Raw genomic sequence first — 16,189 nt, forward strand, 5'->3', positions numbered from 1 at the left:
CAATCTGTCAGATCGACTGACGTCTAACGAGCGAGCGAACGAGAGGAAGCGATCTGTCAGCCGACAGCAACAGTCATTCATTCACCACCACTGCAACAGTAACCACGCCGCGTTTTTAAATTGTTATTAGAATTAGTTTTAAATAAAGATTTTAATCTGTTTGTTGGGTAAATCATCGGCCCATTTATCACAACAAAGTGACGACGAGTATATTCAGTATCGGTTTCGCGAAATTCCGTCGGGAAAAGTCAGTTTTTCGGTCGACAAAAATACCGCGTGTGTGCAGTGAAAAGTTAAGGTTAGCAGCATAATTGCGGATCCAACTGTACAGTAGGCATCAGGAGGCGCATCACAGAATTCCAACCAGATGCTGATGCAAATCCTCCAACAGCAGCAGCAGTTGATGGCGCAACTCACTCTGACTCTTGGTACGCACGGTATGCGGATTTATTCGACAAAGATGCCGAAAAACTCGACGATGCTGCGAAAGTCCGATTGCTGATGAGGAAATTGAATCCAGTAGCACATGAATGGTTCACAAGTTCTATTTTGCCTAGACTATCAAAAGAGTTAACATTCAGTGAAACAGTCGCGAAATTGAAAACGATTTTTGGATCTCCAGTTTCTGTGTTTCACCGCCGTTATTTGTGTCTGCAAACGACAAAAAAAGATTCGGATGATTTTGTGTCGTATTCGTGCAAAGTGAACAAAGCGTGTGTGGTCTTCAAGTTGCGAGAACTGTCCGAAGAGCAATTTAAATGTCTCATTTTTGTGTGTGATCTGAAATCGTGGCGAGATTCGGACATTCGTATTAGGTTGATTATCAAATTGAATGAGACAGAAGACATTTCTCTGGAAAAAGTGGTGGAAGATTGTAAAAGTTTACTGAACCTGAAACAAGACAACAGTCTTGTAAAAAAACAGCAATCATTCAGTGCTGTTAATGCAGTTCATCAGGATCGACCTTCCAAGCCTAAACACAAACAAGGTGCCGGGGGGAAAGTGAACAACAATCAACCAAAAACCCAATCAACCGGAGGATATTGTGCCTGTTTTTCATCTGAAAATACCAGCGGCAATAAAAACAAGAAGAAAATGTACAGTTCTAAACACAGCAAGGATGTGAATATTGTGTCAGTGAAGAACATCAGTCAGCGGTGGAAGTACGTGGAAATCTATATCAACGATGTTCCGGTTCGGTTGCAGTTTGATTCAGCGTCCGACATAACAATCATCTCTGGCAAATTGTGGCGAAAAATCGGACAACCTCAAGGAATTCCATCGCCATGCAACGCCAAATCTGCTTCAGGGGAATCACTTGATCTCGCCCGGGAATTTTTGTGCAATGTAAACATCAGTGACAAAACGAAGAAATGTTTGTGTCGTGTTGCTTCACCCAATCTGGAGTTAAACATTCTTGGCTCTGACTGGATTGAGCTTTTCTGATTATGGGACGTGCCTATCAGTTCGTTTTGTAACAAGGTCAGTGGTGAACAAACGCGTACCGAAAAGTCTCTGCAAGTTCAGTTCCCAAAAGTGTTTTCAAACGAAATGGGACTTTGCACAAAAACAAAAGTGCGATTGACGCTGAAAGGAGAACCAAACCCAGTTTACCGTCCAAACGTCCAGTTTCATACAGTGTACAAGGTGCGGTAGAAGATGAACTTCATCGATTGCAGAATTTGGGAATCCTCAAACCAATCAATCATTTATATTGGGCAGTACCGATCGTCGTTGTGCGGAAACCGAACGGTAAGGTTCGCATTTGTGCTGATTTTTCGACAGGTCTCAACGATGTTTTGGAGTCGAATCAGTGTCCGCTTCCTTTGCCAGAAGACATTTTCACCAAGATGGCCGAATGCAAGTGTTTCAGTCACATCGACATATCGGACGCGTATCTACAAGTGGAAGTGGATCCCTGAGATCAGCATCTGCTAACAGTCAACACCCACAAGCGACTTTTCCGCTATACTCGCCTCACCTGGTATCAAATCAGCTCCGGGTGCATTCCAGCAGATCATGGACGCAGTGTTGAGTGGTATCGAAAAGACCTCTGGTTATTTGGATGACGTGTTAGTGGGTGGTCGCACTAAAGAAGAACACGACTACAATCTGAAACAAGTGCTTCAACGGTTAGAACAGTACGGATTTACAGTACGGATCGAGAAGTGCCATTTCAATATGGAACAAGTGGAATACTTGGGGCAAATTCTGGATGGTGATGGAATCAGACTCGATCCGAATAAGACAGCAGCTATCTCCACCATGCCACCGCCTCAAGATGTTTCGTCACTCTGTTCATACCTTGGAGCTGTAAACTATTACGCAAAATACGTTCCGGAAATGCGTAAGTTACGGTTCCCGATGGATCAGCTGTTGAAATCAGGAGCAAAGTGGGTATGGTCAGAAGCATGTCAGCGATCATTCAATCAGTTCCAAGAAATCCTGCAGTCACCGTTAACACTTTCGCACTACAATCCAAACTTGGAAATCATAGTGTCGGCAGATGCGTCAAATTACGGAATCGGTGCGCGCATCGCCCACAAGCTACCAGATGGATCAGTGAAACCGATATCCTATGCGTCGAGAAGTCTTACACCAGCCGAGTCCAACTACAGCCAAATCGAGAAGGAGGGACTCGCACTGATTTTCGCCGTAACCCGGTTTCACCGTATGATTTTTTGACGACAGTTTATATTGGAAACGGATCACAAGCCTTTACTAGCTATTTTTGGTTCCAAGAAAGGAATTCCAGTATATACAGCCAACAGACTTCAGCGATGGGCATTAACGCTGCTACTGTGCGACTTCAACATCAAATACGTGAGTACGGAAAGTTTTGGTTATGTTGATATCCTTTCTCGCCTGATCAACACTCACGTCCGTCCGAATGAAGAATACGTCATCGCATCTATTGAACTGGAAGACACCATGGAAGATATCGTCAAGCAATCAGTGGAAGCTCTGCCAGTCATGTTCAAGATGATTCAAGCAGGAACACAGTCGGATGCAGTATTGAAGCAGGTTAAGCAGTTCGTTCAAACAGAATGGCCGTCAAATCAGTCCAAAATCAGCGATCCACAGCTTCAACAGTTTTACCAGCGTCGGGGCATTTTAGCCATTGTCTCCGATTGCCCCACCTATGGGGAACGACTGGTTATTCCATCAAAATTTCGAGATCGAGTTCTACGAGTACTACACAAAGGACATCCTAGAATAGAAATAATGCGGTCCATAGCACGTAACTACGTCTATTGGCCTGGAATCGACGAGCAGATCAATCATCGTGTTCGTACGTGCGTAGAATGTTCGAGAGCAGCCAAGACCAACAGTAAAATCAACATGGAATCTTGGCCTACACTAGAAAAACCTTGGCAGCGGATTCATGCAGACTATGCTGGACCAGTTGACGGTAATTACTATTTGATTGTTGTCGACGCATTGGCCAGAAGTCATCTCTACCAAACGTATTACAACGTTCGCTACAGTGGCCATGCTCCGTGAGATCTTTTCCAGAAATGGAATGCCGGAAACATTGATTACAGACAACAACACAGTTCACCAGTGAAGATTTTGAAGCCTTTTGCAGTAACAGTGGCATCCTACATTATAAAACGCCGCCGTATCATCCACAGTCAAACGGTCTCTCGGCGAGTCCGTTCAAGCACATTCAAGCGAGGACTTCGTAAAATCACATCGGGGGGAGAAACACTCCGCGATGCTATTAACACTTTTCTTGTGTGCTACCGCTCAACTCCTTGTCGTAGCGCACCTGAAGGGAAGTCGCCAGCAGAACTGTTACTGGGAAGAAAACTAAGGACATCACTAGATCTACTGAAACCACCAACTTCGTTCTACAAGCAAGCCGAATCAAAGAAAGAAAGTCAGTTCAACCGTAAGCATGGCACGAAAGCAAGAAACTACGATGCAGAAGAGTTGGTTTGGACGAAAGTACATCGGAACAATACCTGGTCATGGGAACCCGGTCAAGCACTAGAACGGATTGATCGAGTCATCTACAACGTGTGGCTACCGGAAAAGCGGAACCTTATTAGGTCACACTGCAATCAACTGAAGAAACGGTATGAATCAGAACAACTATCATCAACAGCGCAAAACAAGTGTACTCAAATCCCGCTAAGTATACTTTTGGAATCATGCGGTCTCAGTCAACCTACAGCTACTGTACCAGCAGTACCAGAACCATCCGAACCGTTGCAGTCAGCTTCAGCAAGCAGCAATATCCTCAATGAACTACAGTCAAGGGAGGTTCATCGCCGAGCACCAGTCAAGCCACTAAGAGCTACTATTCAGCAGGAACCGAGCCAGCTTCGCCAGTCTTCGAGAACCAGAAGACAACCCGTGAGGTATGAGCCGTATCATCTCTTTTAAGAGGGGGAGGTGTTGGGAGGACCACCCTACGACCCTGAAACGCACCATCTATTTAACGGTGGGCTCATCGTCTGACACAATCTGTCAGAGCGACTGACGTCTATCGAGCGAGCGAACGAGAGGAAGCGATCTGTCAGCCGACAGCAACAGTCATTCATTGAGTGCATTCACCACCACTGTAACAGTAACCACGCCGCCTTTTTAAATTGTTATTAGAATTAGTTTTTAGATTTTAATCTGTTTGTTGGGTAAATCATCGGCCCAATCAAAAATTTAGTCGAGTCAAGTTCGAGACACTGAAGACGACTGTTGAGGTCGAAATACGTATCTGATACAATTAAGATACAATTAAGAGGTGGAATTCAATGGGATTGTACAATGACAAGCAAAAATTTAAGTTAAATTTAATCTATTCTCATTGGGCAGCCCCCACAGAAAACTTGTGATTCTCGCTTTGTTTTCGCTCCTTTCGTGTTGGTTACTGCACAGCTGTGTAGAACAAATTGAAATGCATCATCAGAGCCAGTGCTCCCCGCATTTGGAGTTTCCTAAAAGAAACTTATCATGAGGTTTAGCCTCCCGAATCAGTTCTCCATCATGACAGCTTGCGAAAAAAGTCTCTCGCGGTATGCTACATATCGTATATGTATACAGAGATGAGAAGTGAGAGACTTGTTCTTTCTCTTTAGATTCAATCCCTGCCCTCTAGTCAGCTTTAGCTTAGCTTTAGCTTAGCTTTGACTGACTACACATATCTATGGTTGCTACTCCGTGATTGACCAGAATCAGTGAAATTGCACAAAGAATCAACTGAATGATTGACTGGGATTGTTCAAGCATTCTCATTGTGCAAGTTTCAGTGACTCTAAAATTCAAATGATCAATAACGGCGCCGGCCACGTCCTTGTAGTCAGTTAGGAAGAAGGAAGGAATATTAGTAGGTGGTTTTTGCTATTTGAAGACCGTGTTTACCTCTGCGTCTCCACAAAAACCACAGGAAGGATTATCAGTTAATTGGTAGGCATCGTTGGATCTGGATTCACTCTGATAAGCGATACGACCGTGTCATTCTTTATACACAGTGATTTTACCTAGCCATGAATCGGGCGCGAAAAGTAGTACAAACTAACTACCGGCCTACCGGGCGCGCAATGCAGAACACAATATTGTACTTCCAGTTGAAAACCGAAGTGAGCTCTCGCGACGATTGAGTTTTTCCTTATTTCCTGATGTCGCAACTGCATCGCGACTAGTGCGCATCTATGCCACCGCCGTGCGCCGTGATGCGCACTAGTCGCGACGTAGTTGCGACAAAAGGAAACGGGAGAAAACTCGATTGTCGCGAGAGCTCACTTCGGTTTTCAACTGGAAGTACAATATTTCGTCCGATCGCGCGATCGTCGTTCTGCTGTCCGAAACAAGAGAAATCATGCACTGAACTGATTTTTATCACCGGCCGCGCAAAGCAGAACACAATATTTCGTCCGATCGCGCCATCGTTCTGCTGTCCGAAACAAGAGAAATCTCGCACTGAACTGATTTTTATTACCGGCCGCGCAAAGCAGAACACAATATTTCGTCCGATCGCACCATCGTTCTGCTGTCCGAAACAAGAGAAATCTCGCACTGAACTGATTTTTATTACCGGCCGCGCAAAGCAGAACACAATATTTCGTCCGATCGCACCATCGTTCTGCTGTCCGAAACAAGAGAAATCTCGCACTGAACTGATTTTTATTACCGGCCGCGCAAAGCAGAACACAATATTTCGTCCGATCGCACCATCGTTCTGCTGTCCGAAACAAGAGAAATCTCGCACTGAACTGATTTTTATTACCGGCCGCGCAAAGCAGAACACAATATTTCGTCCGATCGCACCATCGTTCTGCTGTCCGAAACAAGAGAAATCTCGCACTGAACTGATTTTTATTACCGGCCGCGCAAAGCAGAACACAATATTTCGTCCGATCGCACCATCGTTCTGCTGTCCGAAACAAGAGAAATCTCGCACTGAACTGATTTTTATTACCGGCCGCGCAAAGCAGAACACAATATTTCGTCCGATCGCACCATCGTTCTGCTGTCCGAAACAAGAGAAATCTCGCACTGAACTGATTTTTATTACCGCCCGCGCAAAGCAGAACACAATATTTCGTCCGATCGCGCCATCGTTCTGCTGTCCGAAACAAGAGAAATCTCGCACTGAACTGATTTTTATTACCGGCCGCGCAAAGCAGAACACAATATTTCCTCCGATCGTGCCATCGTTCTGCTGTCCGAAACAAGAGAAATCTCACACTGAACTGATTTTTATTACCGGCCGCGCAAAGCAGAACACAATATTTCGTCCGATCGTGCCTGCTGTCCGAAACAAGAGAAATCTCGCACTGAACTGATTTTTATTACCGGCCGCGCAAAGCAGAACACAATATTTCGTCCGATCGTGCCATCGTTCTGCTGTCCGAAACAAGAGAAATCTCGCACTGAACTGATTTTTATTACCGGCCGCGCAAAGCAGAACACAATATTTCGTCCGATCGCACCATCGTTCTGCTGTCCGGAAACAAGAGAAATCTCGCACTGAACTGATTTTTTTTTACCGGCCGCGCAAAGCAGAACACAATATTTCCTCCGATCGTGCCATCGTTCTGCTGTCCGAAACAAGAGAAATCTCGCACTGAACTGATTTTTATTACCGGCCGCGCAAAGCAGAACACAATATTTCGTCCGATCGTGCCATCGTTCTGCTGTCCGAAACAAGAGAAATCTCGCACTGAACTGATTTTTATTACCGGCCGCGCAAAGCAGAACACAATATTTCGTCCGATCGCACCATCGTTCTGCTGTCCGAAACAAGAGAAATCTCGCACTGAACTCTTCAATCCCTGCCCTCTAGTCAAAAGATAAACTCAGTACGGAGAGATTTCCGAAAATTTGTGCTAGATTGACAGCAGATTTATCCAACAGTTAGCTAGACTGAACAGAACGCCTTGTGACAGACGAAAACAATATAAAACTAGAACGCTGTTATTCAGCTGAAGATCTTGAAGGTGCCCAAAAAGGTTCGAATTCCTAAACGAAATCAAGCTATGAATACAGCAACCAAATTGTTGTAGACAAAAATCAAATACATTTGCGGGATTTGACTGATGGATAAAATCCTTTAATGAAACCTCGTCATATCTCGCAATGGGCAACATATTGGACGTTTCTCTCGGTCGGGGCACAGAGAGATCGTCAATTATTTTAATTTGTTGATTGTTGTATTAACTGTTTATTTCTGTATGTTTGTAAAATAATTTTATTGTAATATTTAAGTTTTCGAAGGCATCATTTCAAAACTTGCGGTGCGGACAGAAGATAGATGCAGCGGGTTTTTTCCTCGTTTGTCGGGTGAAGATCACTGCGTCCAGATTTTAGGACTATTGTGATATACCCTTTTACTGTGAAATACGCAAGTTATCTCAGTAACATGTTTGTCACTGAGATACCTTGGTATCGACTGAACTCAAGAACATCTATTATTGATGAATAGAGATCCTGAGTTACAGTATGTGACTCCCCCATTCTGGCGAGACTAGCTTTATGAAGCCAACCACGTCCTTGGGGGATAAGATCCATATGTCAGCAGGCCCTAAAAAGGGCTTGCTGAGAACTTTGAACCTACGTTGGGTGAGTGCACTGCAATAGCAGAGGATGTGTTCTGATGTTTCTCTCTCCTCGTTACAGAAGCGGCAATTTGAGGTTTGGATTGCTCCGATCTTTTGTAGATGGTATCTGCAGGGGCAGTGTCCAGTTATTAGACCGGTGTAGATGTTGAGATCCCTTTTGTTGAGACCTAATAGTTGTTGGGTTTTCTTTGGGTTAATCGTTACGAGCCTTTTGGATTGGCTCGTATGGGGAAGTGCATTCCAGTTTGATGTGATTTGACTGACCATATATTTGTTCAGTTCCATTTTTACAGAGCAGTCTGAGATCCCGCAGAAGGGCTCAGGGCCAATGAACCTTTCATTAGATCCATTCCTGGCTAGCTCATCAGCAATCTCGTTTCCCTCTAGACCCGTATGTCCTGGGATCCAATATAGGTAGACTCGATTGCGTATGGATAAGTTTTCCAAAGCCAGAATGCATTCCCACACTAGCTTTGAGTTACAAGTGTAGTTATTAAGCGACTTAAGTGCCGCTTGGCTGTCAGAGAAAATACATATTTTTGCAAATCTATACTTTCTCCTCAGGCATAATAACACGCATTCTAATATTGCATATATTTCCGCCTGAAATATCAGGGCCACTGTCCTAAGTGGACAGAAATTTTTGTTGTAGGGCCATAGATTCCGGATCCTGTCAGATTATTCATTTTCGAACCATCTGTGAAGAAATGTATAGAGCCTGTTGGAACGTTGGTCCACCTCCTTCCCACTCCTGGCGGGAAGGAATGAACACATCGTAAGGTAAGTCATAATTGACTACCGTTTCCATCCAGTCACTACAAATTCCTATTGCGGGATTTATGGCAAATTCATTTAATATGCTGAGGTGACCCGTAAGGTCTCCCGACAGCAGTGTTTTTGTTCTCTTTAACCTTAGAGCACTTTTTTCCGCTTCCAGCTTTATGAATTGATCTAACCGGGGCAGGTGAAGCATTGCGTCTAGGGCCAAAGTGGGTGTACTACGAACTGCACCAGTGATGGCTATGCAAGCGGTGCGTTGGATTTTGTTGAGTTTAGCCCTTGCAGCAGCCTCATTAGTTTTAGGCCACCAGACAAGGGAAGCGTAAGTTGTCCTGGGACGGACAATGGTTTTATATATCCACATGATCATACTTGGTTTTAGGCCCCATCTTTTACCAAGGGTTTTTGAACAAACCCAAAGTGTATTGAGACCTTTCTGCACAACTGATTGGAGATGAGAGTTCCAATTAAGCTTTGCGTCGAGTATGACACCTAGATATTTTACTTCACTTGAATAAACTAATTGTGTTTGATTCAAGAAAAGGGTTTCAGTTGTACCTTTCTCCGTTTGGTGAAAGGGATAATGGAAGTTTTGTAGGATTTATGCCTAGTTGATACTTTTGACACCAGGAAAAGTGTGATTTAGGGCAGATTGCATTCTTTCCACGATAACACTTTCGAATTTGCCTCGTACAATAATGACAACGTCATCAGCATATCCAACCACTTCGAAGCCTCTTCTCTCTAAGCTGTCTAGAAGCTCATCCACCACCAGTGACCACAACAAAGGAGAAAGCACTCCGCCTTGCGGACATCCCCTTGTTGCTTTAACAGTGATGTATGAACCGCTAAGCTCAGAGGAGATTTTCCGATTAGCTAGCATAGCATGTACCCAGGTAACAATGCATGGGTCGAATTTTCTCCTCAACATTGCTGACCCTATAGACGAATAAGAAGCGTTATCGAATGCGCCCTCAATATCAAGAAATGCTACAAGTGTTTTTTCGATTTTTTGAACTACCGTATGTAGTGCCGAGATCGTAGATTTTCCACTTTGATAAGCGAATTGGTTTTTTGACAAAGGCATTGCTTTCATAAATTTGTGATTTATGTACTCGCATAGTACCTTTTCCATAATTTTGAGCATTACAGAGGATAAACTTATCGGCCTGAATGCTTTGGGGTTGGTTTTATGCAGCGGGTTAGGCGACGTTGTAATTGAGAAGTGTTTTTTATAGAGGGATGAAGGCAAATCTGCAGACACCTGAAATTATCACTCAGAGAGTGGTGTTGACGGAACGCCGGACCCACTAAACCCACCCAAGCAACGGAAGGTTACTTGAGTTACCCTCTCTACTAATACCCTGGTTCCCCCAGGAACTGCCTCCCAGCATTACTTCTGGGGGATAGGCAGTACTTAATATACTCGCTCATTCACGCCCAAACAGGCACTCATCCCGTATGAGGCTCACTTGGGTGCTCTCTCTTCAACATAGGGGAAGAGGCCCCAAAACGCCCCCCTCCCCCAGGGCAAAACGCCTTTTGTGGTTTCTCTGATATTTACCGCCATTGACCGTAACAAAACTAGATCTAAAATTATGTAGGTTTAGGCGAAAAAAGTTTCCACATTTTGAAGAAACATCTAACATTTTGGTGAGGCAAAACGTCCTAGTGGCACTAACCTACAATGTACTTGCGTCTCCACGCACTGTCCATACCAGAATGCTGATTCGCCGATGCGTGGTGTTTTGTTCTCTAGGAGCTCCCAGCTAAAAAGCGTTTTGCCTCATGAGTTTTCGGGCAACAGAATATCACCACTTTTTTTAAATGTGAATATTATCAATATGATTGAGATTTTTGACAATTTTTGAATGGCATCAACTAGCTATCTTGTTTAACTTTTGCATAATGTGAAAATGCTCACGAATAGCGTTACAAATAAGACAATAAAGCAGTGCTTGCTTAGTTAGGGCATATTGCCCTCCCTTCCCCTACCCTCCGACATACCCTGACCTCTTTCCGACGCACCATATGAGTTTTACTTGGGTGCTCACCCTTTACGCACCATGTGAGACTAACTTGGATGCTCACCCTATCACCTGATTCACGCTCTAGCACACCAATCTGAGACTTATTTGGGTGCTTACTCTAGCACAACCTGCCACTCCTTCTGACACACGCTCTGACACACCAAGTGGGACTTACTTAGGCTCTCAATTCTGACGCCATGCGAGACTGACTGGGGTGCTCGTTCTTAACATGCCACGTGAGGCTGAATTGGATGCTCACTCTACTCTCCTCTGCCATGCCTCGAGGTGTCGATAGCGATAGGTATCAACAGTTGTACGCTACGACCCTCCTCCCTCGGCAGGTGCAGTCCATGCTAACACTCTTCTGCCATGCCTCGTGGTGGCGACAGTGGATGCCATTCTTACCTCGACATGTACAAAAATCTCATTCACTTCCCCGCACTCAGACTGTTTTCGCTCTAACTAACCAATCACAAGTTAGCCATGCTTGTCGAATGCTCCTCGGCGCGCCAGATTCTCGGCAAGCTGCAGGCAATCTGAGTGGTTGCAGTCGAAACTGCGTTCCACTTCTCCACCGCTTGGCACATCCTCTGGATAAGGGTATCCGGGATAGTGTCCCGACCGCAAACGTCTAGCATAACTTTTCTGTCGACGTCGAAGCGAGGACATACAAACAGTATGTGCTCTGCCGTTTCATCAACACCTGGGCAGTCAGGACAGACGGAGCTCTCCGCGTGCCGAAACCTGTGGAGGTACTGTCGGAAGCAGCCAATGGCCTGACAGGGGTCTCCCCACCCAGCTCGATATGTTAGGTATCAGCCGGTGGGTCCACCTACCTTTAGAAGAATTATCCCACTCGCGCTGCCATCTGGCAACCGTTCGCGGGCTCCTCTGGTGCCACGTAGCCCGAAACACTCCTCGTCTTCCCGCATGACCAGCCCGACTGGCATCATGCTCGCAATCACGCAGGCTGCATCGTGTGATATCGTGCGGTAGGCAGATATCACACTGAGACACATCAAGCGGTACGTACCCTCCAGCTTTCGCAGGTAACTGGTTACCCCCAAAGCTATCGCTAAGGTCGGGCCGCCGTACCTAAGAATAGATACGGCAACGCCTGCCAGTAGCCTACGTCTACTGGCACACACCTTGGAACTGTTGGGCATCATCCTCGATAATGCCGCAACAGCAGTCGAAGCGAAGCACGCATAGTCGACATGGCTAGCGAAGGTCAGCTTGTCGTCTATTATGACCCCAAGAAGCTTCAAACTCCGCTTTGATGCGATCGCGACTTCACCCACGTGAATCACTGCATGTTAAACCGACTTGCGGTTGTTGACGATAACCACCTCCGGCTTATGTTGAGCGAGCTCCAGGCCTCTAGCGCTCATCCAATCCTCCACCATGCTGATCGCGTGTGCTGCGGTCAGTTCTACCTCGGGAATTAACTCCTCGTAGACCTCCAAGGTTACGTCATCGGCGAAGCCGACGATCTTAACGCCAGAAGGGAACTTTAGCTTCACAACCCCGTCACATATATATGGATAATACCGGGCCCAGTATTGAACCTTGCGTTTCTCCTGCGGTAATAGGTATGCTTCTCTGACCTTGGATGCCTTGGATCCAGGGGTGTTTAGGCGTTTCGCTGTGGAATATAGAGACAACACTAGCAGAGTTGGATAGGGCGAGGATGGGCTTCGTGGACGGGTAGGTAGCGGCGATAAGGGGCCATCCAGAAACCACGTGGTCATATTTTTGAAGATTTTCAACCCCCCCTTCCCCCCATGTGGCTTATCGTGGTCATTTGGCAAACCCCATCTCCCCCCCCCATGACCACGTGGTTTTTTCTCAAGTACAAAAAAAAACCTTATGTAACTAAAACATATGGTTAAGCCGATCAATTTTGAAGATGGACAATTTCAACTGATTCATAATCAAACAGAACCCAGCATGGAAACTATAAATTTTCATGAATTCGAACATTTTGATGATGTTATCATGTTGTAATGTGTATCGGGTATTAGGATGTCTAGAAAGAACTCGTACACCTTCGATGCATCAGGAGGATACAAAAAAAATGTGGACTCGCGAATATGTTATAAAAATTTTAAGAAAAAATTGTAATGGTTTAGAAATTTTCAAAAATATCCCTATATTATTAATTTTTTTTTAAATTTTTTTATCAGTTATTTTTTTTTAAATAATTATAAACTTCATCACTGAATATCCCTATAGATTCCTAAGAGTATTTGGGACCTTCTGTAGCTCTGGAGGTATTGGAAATTCTTAAGATATATTAACATCAGCGAAGCTGAACTCTTACAACAAAAAGTTTATCAGAAAATCCCAAAGTTAATATGTAATCTTAGAGATGCAAATAAAACCTCCTACTGTTGTTTCTTTTGAGTAGCATTCCTGTAGAAATTCCAGTTTTGCTTTCAGAATCATCAAATTAGTTTACATTCCAATATTAACAGGTATTAACAGGTTTCAGTATAAATTAGAAAAAAAAATCCAGCTTACTTTTTTTTACAGAATCTCTAAAGATTTTTTTTTTCAAAATTCTGAGCAACTTTAATGAATCTTCAAAGAAAATGCTTCTAAATTTCCAATGGGAATTTTTTTCGTTTTCTAAAAGAAATTCTTAGACATTTTCAGCAGTTTTTTTTAATTTCCAAAACAAGTTATTCGGAATATGCCAAAGTATTTCCGATGTTAGTTCCTAAGATTTTCCACTAGAAAATCGAAAAAAGTTCATCTGAAACACCAATAATGAATTTCCCGAGGAAATTCCGATGTTTTTACAAGTGAAAATAACGAAAAAAATTGTACTTTTGAAGGAATTCCTTAGAAAATTAATTCAATATTTTAAAGATTTTCTGATGTGAAAATTCCTTAAAATTTCTAAATCATTTCCTGTGCATCTTTGCATGGTGAAGATTTAAAGCAATGTTTAGCTGAACCTACAAAGAAATCAAAATGACTTCCCGAAGAAGAATAAATTCCCGATGAAATTTTGGAAGAATTTATGGTACAAATTAAAAAAAAAATCTCGAGAATTCTAAGGATTTATTTTTTGAAAATCCAAAGAATATTTTGAAGATAATCCATAGACTCTTCCGTGGAAATTCTAAATAATTCCTCGAATAAAAAAAATACTTGGAAAATTTTAAAAAATGTGGTAGAATCACAACATAGAAAAAGTGATAGAACAAAAAATCAACGGAAATATGAAAGTGTTTCATGTGGCATTGGCTGTTTAATATCTTTCGGAAATTCACAAGAGTTTTTATTGAAAAATTTAGAAGTCTTCTTCTTCTTCTATGGCTCCATATTCCAACTGGAAGTTGGTCTGCTTTTCAACTTAGTATATTTTATTAGCATTTCCTTTGTTATAAATTGAAAGCTTTTATATGCCAGCCATTGCACGATTATATATCTTGTGTAGCTAGTATGATGGATACACTATACCTAGGATGTCGAGAATGTTTCCCACCTGAACACATCCTAGACAGGAGGCTTTGCTCGCAAAGCTAACTGGAGACTGAACATTTTGAAGTGCACTCCTTAAAATGTTCGAAAAACTTCTTTTGGAAATAAAGAAGAATTTCTGGTGAAGATTCGAAAGAACTTGTCGTAGAAAATTTCATTAGAATGTAAAAAAAATATATGAAAATTTGAACTTTTTTTTCCCACCGAACATTATATGTATTTCCCACGGGACTGTTTTGAATTTTCAGACAGAATTCACATGGAATTTTTTTCGGAGTTTTAAGGAAATTTGAGATGTTTTGTTTTTTTTCATTAACAATTTGTAGCAAAATTTTTCAGAGAGAATTGTTCAAAAATCATTCTGAATGCCAGCACTTCATCAGGATTATATGAATATCCACGAGAAATTCTTTTGAAGTTTTTTTCTTGGATTATTGTAAAAACATGAATATTTTTCAAATTTGTAGCTGCAGTCCGCTGATGCAAAAGTGTCGGCGGCGTGATGCCAAAAACCATCTGCGGCTGTGGCGTGGCGCGGCGGATTTTTTTTTATATTTTCCCATTTTTCCTTTCCAAATTTTTGATGTGGAAATTGAGACTGAATCGCAACCTGTTTTTTCGTTTATTTTTTATGTTAAAAGGCTAAGATGGTCAAATAGCGCAGATATGCATCGGCGTTACGACCGACGCTGCGTTACCGGTTTTTCTCGATGCACACCTGCGTCTTTTTAACGCTGAGTTGAAAAGACGCTACGTGGGCATTGGCCCTAAGATGCGCTTTGCGTTTAATGATTAAATCATTAAATTTTAATGATTTGTATTTTTTACACCGCTATTATTGTTCACCAAAAGTTTTTCGTGTTAAAAAAAACCACGTGGTTGGAGAGCAACACCCCCCTCCCCTCATGTGGCTGATCGTGGTCATTTTCCAACCCCCCCCCCCCCCATATGACCACGTGGTTTCTGGACGGCCCCTAAGAGCTGCAGCCTGCAGTTGCTTCGGCCGAAAAAAAAGGGTATAGATGTCCGGGAGGGGCCCTCCTTAGCCGTGCGGTAAGACGTGCTTTAAGGCTGTGAATGTTGGCTTTTGAAGAGTATCAGCTCCTCGCTCCATGCCAATGGACTCGTGCCACTGGGGGGACACCTGTATTCTCCGGAAGTTACGGCGGCCACACGATGGCTAAATGGCAAGATGCCTGCCTCGGCACAGGGAGACTTAGCTGGTGTACAGGGAAGCACCCCTAAAGCGGCTCGAATGTATGAGCTAAAGCTCGGCGACAGAGTTTCATTGAAATTACGGTGGGTGATACAGGTAAGTTCCAAACCGTAGAGTAGGTGGCTATCAATGATAAGCTTGCCCGATTCGAACCAGATTAACTCTTGTGTTACAATTAACTTTGACTTCGTAGAAGTGCGGTAGGAATAAGAGGCTTCGGTCTATGGACACTCCAAGAACTTACAATTTTCTTGTTGGTGATGGGATGCTCTCCCAACTTGACGCTTGGACCGGATAACTGGTGCCTCCAACGGCAGACGTGTCCTCTGACGCACTTACTGGCGGTCATTGTGAAGCCTACAGAGCTGGCCCAGCGATGGACAGCCCTGACGGCAGGTTGGGTTCGTATTCGCGTGCAGCCTGGAGTGTCGCCAACGATTACCAGCATTATATCGTCGACAAAGACGTAAATATTCGGAGGAAGTGAACGAAACAAATCGTTTACGGCGATCGGTTAGATGGTACTGGTATCAAGGTGGATGGGGAAGATCTTTGCTTGCCACTAAGCGCGTTAATTTATCCCCAGGGTTCGGCAGCGGATTGAACAG

The 16,189-nt window shown here is 43.6% G+C and overlaps 2 protein-coding genes across 2 annotated transcripts; both read left to right on the forward strand.

The window, feature by feature from the left end:
• Nucleotides 1-367: 367 nt before the first annotated feature.
• On the forward strand, nt 368-1,922 carry LOC134210359 (uncharacterized). Its single transcript, XM_062686413.1, has 3 exons — nt 368-437; nt 671-1,375; nt 1,786-1,922. Exons 1-3 carry the CDS (start codon nt 368-370, stop codon nt 1,920-1,922), a joined length of 912 nt encoding a protein of 303 aa, XP_062542397.1.
• A 97-nt stretch (nt 1,923-2,019) lies between these two features.
• LOC134210360 (uncharacterized protein K02A2.6-like) lies at nt 2,020-16,051 on the forward strand. The gene is made up of 6 exons (XM_062686414.1): nt 2,020-2,671; nt 2,756-3,500; nt 3,546-4,141; nt 4,261-4,367; nt 15,459-15,677; nt 15,899-16,051. The coding sequence occupies exons 1-6, from the start codon at nt 2,020-2,022 to the stop codon at nt 16,049-16,051; spliced, it is 2,472 nt and encodes an 823-aa protein (XP_062542398.1).
• Nucleotides 16,052-16,189: the final 138 nt, after the last annotated feature.

This window comes from Armigeres subalbatus, chromosome 2 (assembly GCF_024139115.2).
Source record: "Armigeres subalbatus isolate Guangzhou_Male chromosome 2, GZ_Asu_2, whole genome shotgun sequence".
Taxonomy (NCBI): Eukaryota; Metazoa; Arthropoda; class Insecta; order Diptera; family Culicidae; genus Armigeres; species Armigeres subalbatus.

What these genes read in the sequence shown, in the direction of transcription:
- LOC134210359 (XM_062686413.1), top strand. Translation starts at nt 368, where the DNA reads ATGCTGATGCAAATCCTCCAACAGCAGCAGCAGTTGATGGCGCAACTC. An exon ending in TCTGACTCTTGGTACGCACG is followed by an intron (nt 438 to 670) that starts GTATGCGGATTT and finishes CGACAAAAAAAG; the next exon opens with ATTCGGATGATTTTGTGTCG. An exon ending in CAGTGACAAAACGAAGAAAT is followed by an intron (nt 1,376 to 1,785) that starts GTTTGTGTCGTG and finishes ATTTTTCGACAG; the next exon opens with GTCTCAACGATGTTTTGGAG.
- LOC134210360 (XM_062686414.1), top strand. Translation starts at nt 2,020, where the DNA reads ATGGACGCAGTGTTGAGTGGTATCGAAAAGACCTCTGGTTATTTGGAT. An exon ending in CGCTACAGTGGCCATGCTCC is followed by an intron (nt 3,501 to 3,545) that starts GTGAGATCTTTT and finishes CATTGATTACAG; the next exon opens with ACAACAACACAGTTCACCAG. An exon ending in ACCAGAAGACAACCCGTGAG is followed by an intron (nt 4,368 to 15,458) that starts GTATGAGCCGTA and finishes TGGCTTTTGAAG; the next exon opens with AGTATCAGCTCCTCGCTCCA.